Raw genomic sequence first — 9,689 nt, forward strand, 5'->3', positions numbered from 1 at the left:
AAATATTGTAAAAATATTCAAAAAAATCTGTTTTTTTAGAAAACTTTGACAAATGTTCTAAGTGTCCAGAAATTTCATCATGAAATCACATTTGTGGGAGTAGTGGCAAAATAAAATTGAAATTTTGAAAATGCTACTTTCAAAGCATTTTGGATCGCTAATTTTGTTTTTCTTGCCACGACTTCAAAAAATGTGATTTCGTGCTGAAATTTTGCAAGGTACTAAAACATTTGTCAAAGTATGCTGTAAAAAAAAATCTGACTTTTTGGAACATTTTTAAAATATTTTACGAATTACTGTTCATCCGAGCTCAAAATGAGCTCGGGTGTAGAAGTGCACTTTCCCCCACTCAAACCTCAACTTCCAACAGTGACACAAATGGAAATGCATTTTGATACACATGTTTGGCTCAAATGCTCACCAACAAATGGCACACAGTGGTGTCATTTTCAGGAAGTAATACACACACAACCATTCTAACAGGGGAAATTTGCTAATTCCAGATGCAAGAGAACAAGTTGTGACAAAGTTGTCTTTACATACAATCATCGTCGGTACACAAATTGTATTGACATTGCACTTCTAGCAACAATACTATCCGGAGGTGCAACAGGCCTTTACTATATATAATTATGAACGAAGCTAACTAGGAGTTCCGGCTAACTAGCAGCTTGTTCCAGCTATTCCCTACCGGTTACCGGATTTTCTTTGGGAAAAAAGGGGCATTCCAAACAATTTAATTGAGAGATAAAAACAAATGCACTCTCGCAGATAACCAAATCCTTGGCATCAATCAAATAAGAAAATGGTTCGGCACAATTGCTTGCATCCCTAGCGCCAGCCGATATGATAAATATGATCTGATAAAATCGAAGAGCAATAACTGCTGAAGAAAATACGATCGACCCTAATGAAGCCCCGCAATGACCAAGCACCTTCACACACCAACCCTGCGCTACGCACGGCAAACACATTTGAGATAAAGAGCCCAACAAATTCAGAGAATCTGGTAGCTAAATGCCTAAACCTGCTGCTTCATCAAGCAGGTGGACGACGGACCTACGATTCATACGCTAGTCACGCCATGCAATCTCCACATCACGAAACAACTTTGCCAGACACAATTGCAATTTGGAGATGCAACAAAAGCAGCAAGGTAACAAACGTGACAAGTCAAAAAACACATACCAGCATCCTGAGGATACGAAGTACAGTGCCTAACTGGCATTTGATCAAACAGATCACCTGCTCGGCGCCAACCACGACGGCGGCCGCCACTGGAAGCTCCAAGCTCCTCGCCGGAGCGATGCAATCTACTCTTCCAATGGCACGCAATCGAGGGCTCGAGGCCAATCGCGTCGCCGATCATACCACATCCATCACCCCGCGCGTCGACGTGTGCTGACCATGCCCCCGCTGACACCGCCGGAGACCCAGAGCACGTGGCGGCGGTGATCGCTTTGCCCGTCTCGATGAGCGCGGTTTTTTTTTAGAGATAGCTGTTTTTAGGTGATTTTCTTTTCTTTAGCAAAGCGCAGCCCAAAGCTTCAAGCCGGCCCGGCCCAACAGTACTAAAGGGCAACAAATGGGCCCAATCTCCACCGAAATAGCCCGGCCAGGGCCGGCCCGTTAACGAATTCCCGATGTCACCCACTTCTATATGCGCAACCAGTCTCTCACGAATTGTCGCCTTCCACTTGTCTCACGGTCTCCGTCCCCATCTCCCCCCTCCGCCGCATCCGCCGCGCCGCCGGCGACGACCCCGTCGACAGATCTTCACAGGCACCCTCCACCATGTACCGAGCCGCCTCCGGCCTCGGCGCCCTCAAGGTCAGCCGTCCCCCTCCCGAAACCCTAACCTCCCGTCCCCTCCGATTCGCTAGATCTAGTGGCTCCGTAGCACCCATCACGCCGCGATGCGTCCGATCCGAATGGACACAGCTCATGGTCGCGTCGCGATTGGTACCGGACTAGCATCCGTGGTTCGGGGTCACGCGGATTTGATGCGTGAGCGTGTAGTGGAGCCATTCTGGGCGCCGCAAGTAGGAATCGCTGTCGGAATGTTTGCACTGGTATATTGAATTGGGAAAGCATGGATTTCAGGTGCGAAGACGAGTGTGTGGCGAGTTTGTTATGTTGCGCATGCTAGTGTAAATATCATGGGAAGGGTCATCTCTGCGGTTGTTTGCACGTTAGTTGGTTTATTATTGGTGGGATGATTTGGTTCCGATATGACCTAGTGAAATTACATGATTCATGGCATTAATGATGTTGCTTTGTTTTGTCCTTTGTCCTTTGCAAATGCATGCTTTGGGTCCAGTACCATTCTAGTTGTGTTCTATTTCACTACTTCTTGTTATGATTCATGATGTGCGTACTCAAGTGTATGATTCGGAACAGCTTTATTCAAAGTTGGAATAGCTTGTTAAATTCCCTCTATGCAATCTGTTTCATTTCTTGTTATAAATATTGTGTTGACATAGACAAAAGAGAAATGGTGCTCTGGAACCATCAATATTTACTTTGAACGGTCATGATATGTTTGCCTGTAGCATGTGCTTGATTTCTGATGTCAGTGTAAGCATTGTTGGGCTTACAGACCGATGGTTGTTTTAGTCATAGGCAGAGCTAGCCTTGGATGTAGATATACCTTGTGCGGAGGCAGAATATGTCATTATCAATATTTCTTGTAATGAATGTTGTGTTGACATAGACAAAGAGAAATGATGCTCTGGAATCATCAATATTTACTTTGAATGGTCATGATGTGTTTGCCTGTAGCATGTGCTTGATTTTTTTGTCAGTGTGAGTATTGTTGGGCTTACTGACCGATGATCGTTTTAGCCTTAGGGAGAGCCATAGCCTTGGATGTAGATATACGTTGTGCGGAGGCAGAATATTTCATCATCGAGACAGCTTGATTTTGTTGGGCTTTTAATTGAAGTTGTTCATATTGGTTAGATCAGCTTTACCTGCATAATCATAATATCAATTGTTTACCACTTGCAGCGGCATGGGGCGGATACCCAAATGTTGGATATTGCGGTTAGGTCTGCTAGCACAAGTGTTGCACAGAGGTCATCAGGCGGCTTCTTGGGCTGGCTGACAGGTGCACGTTCAAATGCACTACCCCCTCCAGATTTTGCACTCCCAGGAGTCACTATTCCTCCTCCGCTAGCTGATCATGTGGAGCCTGGCAAGACAAAAGTCACAACACTACCTAATGGTGTAAAAATTGCCTCTGAAACATCTCCAGTATGTGTTCCTTACTTTTTATAATCTAGTTGTTTCATGCATGTTCCTCATGGTGGTCAGGTAGTGATACCAATGTTTTGTACTTGTTATCTAGGGATCATCATGTTCTGTTGGAGTTTATGTTAACTGTGGGTCTGTATATGAAACACCTGAGACACTGGGTGCCACTCAGTTATTAAAGAAGCTGGCCTTTACAACCACTAGAAACAGGAGCCAGTTGCGTGTTGTTCGTGAAATTGGTGCAATAGGTGGCAATGCGAAAGTGTCAGCCAACCGTGAGCTCATGAGCTACAGTTATGGAGCCCTTAAGACTTACATGCCTGAAATGGTGGAAGTGCTAGTTGATTGTGTGCGGAATCCAGCTTTACTTGATTGGGAAGTCAAGGAAGAGGTAAGCTTAATATTATGCCCTTTCGCTTCTGTACTATAGATTAGTGGAATATGTTCTTTGCTGAATGCGAACTTATTGACTTTGTAGATAATGAAACTAAAGGCAGAGCTTGCAGAAGCTTCAAGTAATCCGGAAGCTTTCCTTTTGGATGCTCTTCATTCCAGTGGCTATTCTGGTGCCTTGGCAAACCCATTGATTGCCTCAGAGTCTTCAATTAGCAGATTAAATACAGATGTTCTGGAAGAATTTCTTGCCGTGAGATTCATCCCCTAAATTCTGTTAGTAGTAGTCATGTGGGTATTTTTGTTAACATGCTATCTATATATCTGTTGCATGTATGTCAGTTAAACTACACTTCCCCGCGAATTGTTCTAGCTGCATCTGGTGTGGACCACGATGAACTTGTATCCATTGCTGAACCACTCCTGTCTGATATTCGTACCGCAACTGGAACAGTAAAGCCAAAATCTGTCTATGTTGGTGGAGAATATAGACGTGCAGCAGATTCATCGGTAGGCTTTATGATTTTGAGTCACTCATCAAGTCATTTATGTGATATTTTTCATCACATACATTTGTTCTTACTTTGGTTTCTTCTCCAAAAATAGAACACAGATCTTGCTTTGGCATTTGAGCTCCCAGGTGGATGGCTGAAAGAAAAAGAATTTGCTACTGCATCTGTTCTTCAGGTTCGTATTGAATAGAACACTTCTATTGATCTTACCACAGCATTCTGGTTTAATTCAACAAGAGCTATTTTATCTTTTACAGGCACTTCTGGGTGGTGGTGGTGTGTTTACCTGGGGAAGACCTGGAAAAGGCTTGCATTCACGCCTGAGTAAGCACACACTGATGAAAATTATATTGCCAAAAGGACATTATTTAAGTATATTTGCTCTTGAGCTGGCTATTCTATAAACTGTAAATTGCGAAATATGTGGTTCAACTTTTAGTAAATTTCATTTTTATGGCAACCATTTCAGGCTTGTCGTGACTAATAATGCAGTGTCATGACAACATGCTTTAATTTTGATTATTCAGATTCTCGCTGCACAAGAATCTATTTTGTATTTACATTGGTACTCATATTAGTGCCTGAACTGTGGTATACTTTGTGCAGACCCCCTCGTAAATGAATTTGACGAAATCAAGTCGATCTCCGCTTTCAAAAATGTTCACAGTAACACCGGCATTTTTGGAATTCATGCATCGACTGTAAGTATCATTTATGATTTGCACAGGAATACTTGAAAATGGTCTCCTTTTATGTTTTTTTATATGTATGGTTTTTTAGTAGTACTGTTACAATATATGCCTTGGATGGGAATACTTGAAAATATTTAACTTGGCTTTTCTTTTTCTCGATAAGAACTTAAATCGTGCAGTTCACATATCTTATCACTAGATTGGATGAGTTGTTATAATAATACACAAAAACATTATATTTCGTAGTTAAGCTATTTTACTGTGACGACTGATGACTGACGAAGATATCATTTTATAATCAGGATGCAGCATTTGTTCCTAAAGTTATTGACTTGGCAGCCAGAGAACTCACTTCCCTCGCGACCCCTGGTCAAGGTACCTTAACTTTCCTATGTTGTTCATCAGTTTACGGTTCACTTAATTGCCTGAAACTTCATCTTTTTGTTGCAGTTGACCAAACCCAACTGGACCGTGCTAAAGCATCTGCAAAATCAGTTATCTTGAGGAACCTGGAATCAAAGGTATGCGTACACACTTGAAATTTCTGTAAACGTGGCTAATGCTCCACTAACAATTAAACTCACAGGCATCAACAACTGAAGACATGGGGCGCCAAGCATTGGCATTTGGTGAAAGGTACAGTATTTAAACATTTCAGCTGAACCTTAATATTTTTGTTGGTGCCTGTTGTTCTATTCCTTGCAAGGTTGAGAAAAACACATGTTTATTCTGCACTGGACACATCGTGGAATTTATAGGCTCAGGGATGGTGATGTCTACTTTACAATTGTAGTTGGTTGATAGAATAATTAATAGCTTGACGTTCACAATGCCATGTTAATTTATTGCACATTGTGTAATCATATTAGATACCAGGAAGCCTTCTATCTTTAGATATCACTTTTGGCTGCTGGTAATTGTGTTACTATTTCTCTGGAAGATGATGCCTACTTGTGTTTTCTATCGGTATGACAAGTGATATCCAGAGGGAAAGCATGTTTTGTACATGGCTTATTTAGCCAACTCTACCGTACTGGCAGAAACTGTAAGTACAATTAGCAACTGGAAACAAAATATAGTTGTTGATGTTCACAGATCTATAGTGACTTACTGAGTTAGGAACATCTCTTTGCCGCCACAATATTCTTGAATTTTTTTTGGGTGCTTATCTGCATCTTGAAGTGTGTAATGCACTAATGCCTTGTAAGTTGTAACAACATAATGCATTAATTTTTTTGTACCGCTTGCTTAATATGTGCTCTTAAAATATCGTGGACTCGCAAGTCACATCCCATTTTTGCAAGCAAGTAAACTGACATGCATAATCAATGAAGAACTTTGGTCATGCAAATGCATGTAATTTTATATTTGGCAGGGGCGGACCCAGACAATATTATGACTGGGGGCACACCTTCTATAAAGTTGCTAATTTTGAGACATCTTCTTTCAAAATATACACAAATACCAAAGGAATTCAAAATTTTGAGTGGGGGCCAAGGCCCCCACTCGGTTGTACTTTGGTCCGCCCCTGCAAGTTGGTGATAAGAAAGAGAGTTCCACATATGGATCTTATGTCCGTATCCCTGGAATCTGTGTAATGTTTGCCATGTAAAAACCTTGCAGGAAACCTGTGGAGCAGCTTCTAAAGGCTGTTGATGCTATAACTCTGGCAGATGTATCAACTGTTGCTGCGAAGATCATCTCATCACCATTGACAATGGCATCTCATGGAAACGGTGAGCTCCCTGTTACCTACCGAGTCATCTATACATAATACGTATGATTGCACAGTTTCTAATCCAGTTCCATTTGATGCGCAGTTCTCAGCGTACCAGCCTATGAGACAGTGCGTGGCAAGTTCAGCTCGAAATGAGGAGGCTTCTGAACAAGTTAACTGTTCATATTTTTTCTTCAAGATCATCTGTGGTCACATTTTTCACAAGAAAAATAAGATGCATACAATTTTGGTCATTAACTCCTCTACACTGGGACAACTTTGGGATCTTATTTTTTTGCCTCGTGTATCCACCTGAGTTTGGTGGTGTGATGTTGTTCTCTTGAGATATGTTACTGTAAATTCAGTGAAATCATGCATGGGTGGCCCTCTTTCGGTGGCAGTCCGGAAGGGTGTACAAAATGTTCCTCCACTTTTTTTGGTTAAAGTCGTTGAAACTAGTGCTGGGGCAAGGAAATGAATAAAGATTCAATATGACGGTGAAATTTTCAACTTGCTTTTTTTTCTTTGAGGCAACAGCGGTTGTGTTTCCGTCAAGACTTTTGACTGGTCATTTCTATTATGTTCTATTCTGTCCTGGTTTACTTGCTCGGTTTTCTTGATTGTGTCAATGGAAATCAAGCACACGAAAGAAACCACTCGGCTTCTAGGAGCAGCTGGTGCATATGTGTGGTACCGAGATAAATTTGTTAAGAGAGTGGAAAGGAGCGTGGCTTATCGTTTACGCTGGCAAGCTCTAGTTCCTCGAAATACCCGAGAGGGGAGGGTGTGCGTCGACGCAGGTAAAAACAGGGGGCTCCCGTCCTTGACTCCTACGGCGTGTCATTGCAGGATACTCCCATGGAATTGGAACGTCCTAGTCTACCCCGGGGGCAGGCAGAGGCTCGCTCGTGGCGGCTGGATGTGTATTGGCGGCGGTGGCGGACGCGGTTGGTAAAGGAAAAAAAAGGCAACGAGACGCCGGTCATTGCCGCCTCCTCCGCTGGCCCGAGAAGCGGGGCGGCGGTCGGCAGTGGCACATCGGATTTGACTCCTCGGCGGCCGCGCAAGTATCGGAGGCGCCAGCGGTTTTCCGCGACACCAACCAACGGCCGCATCGTGGTTTCTGGGCAGGGGTGGTCCGTCCTCGCGTTCTCTCTGCTTTCCGTGGTGGATCTTCTGTCAGTCAACTGAGGGCATCTTCAATGGTTGTAAGATAGTTGTTGGTAATTTTGACACATAGGATTTTTGATGATGTGTCATGCAATAAATGAGGAAAGAGAGCTAAGGTTGTATGTAAATTAACCAACACCCTTGCACAAGCTCCAATGTAGAATGAGAGAGCACCTTATTTATTACATCACATCTTATTGGGCAAACTAGATACAACCCATTGGAGTAGTTGTATGTTAAGGTGTTGGTTGATGACATGGCATATTTTACCAACAACCTAACCAACAAACTGTTGGAGATGCCCTGATAGCCACAGCAGGATATCGCCGTATGCCCGTGTCTGATCTGACTTTTGCGTGAACTAGAAGTAAAACTTAGCATGCTTACCGGTGTCCATCTCTCAGAGACGAATTTCAGTGTTCTGTTTCCATCTACCATGACGGTAAAAAGCTAATGGTTTCAGGTGATACTGGTTATGGCATACAAGCAAAAGGGACGTTGTTGTTTTCCATATAGTACCAGCAAGGTTCGCCAGGAGTGATCAGTCCATCAATTTTATTACGAATGGTTGTATAATCGACTCGTAGTATGTAACTACATGCTTCCATTTAAAAATGTAACACGGAGGTCGTATGCCTTTTGCCACGGCTAACCCGACTTTAAAACGTGCTTTAATGATGCTCATGCTGCATTTGCGCGACTAACAAGGAGAATTTCGAGTTGGATTGAGCTAACCAACGCCGTTTGTCTATTTCGCGACATGAAAAAGGTAACAACAGTTCAAAGGATCAACAACCTTCATTTGGTAAAGAAAAACATTCCATGTTCACATCTCGACAAGAAGAATGGTCCATTTTACTATCCAAACACAGCTTGTCTAAGTGCGGTTGATACATGCCTGTAACTTTCATGTATTGCATCATCCATTGGCATGCCATGATCGAACTATATACATAGACTAGTGAGCGTGTGCGTTGCACGCATAATAGTAGAAAGAAATTTCTTGAGTCATGACATAATTATCTCATATCAAACTTGTGCACAATGGATTCTTGAACCAGACAACCAAACATAATCAACAAAAACACATTAGTACAACAATACCTTAGTCAATTTCATTAGTAACACACACATAGAAAACAACTTGGTCATCCACTTTGGATTCATACACAACAAAATGTGAAAGTAAGATAGACATTGAGCACATTTCATCTATTGTCATAATTCCATCCTTTACCTGATCAAAAATAATTCCATCCTTTACGGAAGCGACGAACCATATGTATTTAACTTTCGTATATAACCATGTTACTCCTAACTGTATCTTCATTGATGCTATGTAACTATACCATAATCCACTAAATTAGAAACCTTCAAAGCATCAATAAATTGGGCATACAAATAAACTCACGAAGATGCATCACCATCTATCACAAGCTATCAAACTCAAACAACCCTTTCTATTGCCAACTTTACGCATGAAGGTTTTTTTCGCCAAAATGGTTTCGATAAGTATAGGGTTTTGTTTCTAGGGATAGAGTGGCTATCAAAGTCAATGATGATGTTGGCAACTATTTTTAGACTAAGAAGGGTCTTCGCCAAGGGGACCCGACATTCCCTATTATGTTCAACATGTGACCGATATGTTAGCTATCTTTGTTGAGAGGGTTAAGGTGGTCGGGCAGATTAGACTTTTTATTCCCCCTTTAGTAGAAGAAGATCTATCTATTTTACAATATGCAGATGATATTATTTCCTTTATGGATAATGACCTAGATAAAGCAAGAAACCTCAAGTTGCTTTTACGTGCATGCGAGGAGCTCTCTGGTCTCAAAATTATTTTTCATAAGAGCGAGCTTTTTCTACTTCGTGACTGTGACAGCCCGATGCCGACGATCCAGAAGATCCCCCTTTCTTTCCGTTTCCGTCGTGTGGGTATTTTCCGTTTGT

At 42.2% G+C, this 9,689-nt stretch overlaps 1 protein-coding gene across 1 annotated transcript; it reads left to right on the forward strand.

Moving 5' to 3' along the window:
• The first annotated feature begins 1,671 nt into the window (after nt 1–1,671).
• On the forward strand, nt 1,672–7,072 carry LOC123442902 (mitochondrial-processing peptidase subunit alpha-like). The gene is made up of 13 exons (XM_045119082.1): nt 1,672–1,830; nt 3,010–3,255; nt 3,350–3,646; nt 3,734–3,901; nt 3,991–4,158; nt 4,255–4,335; nt 4,418–4,484; nt 4,767–4,861; nt 5,155–5,227; nt 5,303–5,373; nt 5,439–5,488; nt 6,476–6,588; nt 6,673–7,072. Exons 1-13 carry the CDS (start codon nt 1,795–1,797, stop codon nt 6,723–6,725), a joined length of 1,518 nt encoding a protein of 505 aa, XP_044975017.1. The 5' UTR covers nt 1,672–1,794; the 3' UTR covers nt 6,726–7,072.
• Nucleotides 7,073–9,689: the final 2,617 nt, after the last annotated feature.

Source organism: Hordeum vulgare, chromosome 3H (genome assembly GCF_904849725.1).
Source record: "Hordeum vulgare subsp. vulgare chromosome 3H, MorexV3_pseudomolecules_assembly, whole genome shotgun sequence".
Lineage (NCBI taxonomy): Eukaryota > Viridiplantae > Streptophyta > Magnoliopsida > Poales > Poaceae > Hordeum > Hordeum vulgare.

Excerpts from the sequence above, each read along its gene's own strand:
- LOC123442902 (XM_045119082.1), top strand. The coding sequence starts at position 1,795 with ATGTACCGAGCCGCCTCCGGCCTCGGCGCCCTCAAG. Across the intron at positions 4,159-4,254 it reads GACGTGCAGCAGATTCATCG|AACACAGATCTTGCTTTGGC; the intron begins GTAGGCTTTATG and ends CTCCAAAAATAG. Across the intron at positions 4,485-4,766 it reads AGGCTTGCATTCACGCCTGA|ACCCCCTCGTAAATGAATTT; the intron begins GTAAGCACACAC and ends TACTTTGTGCAG.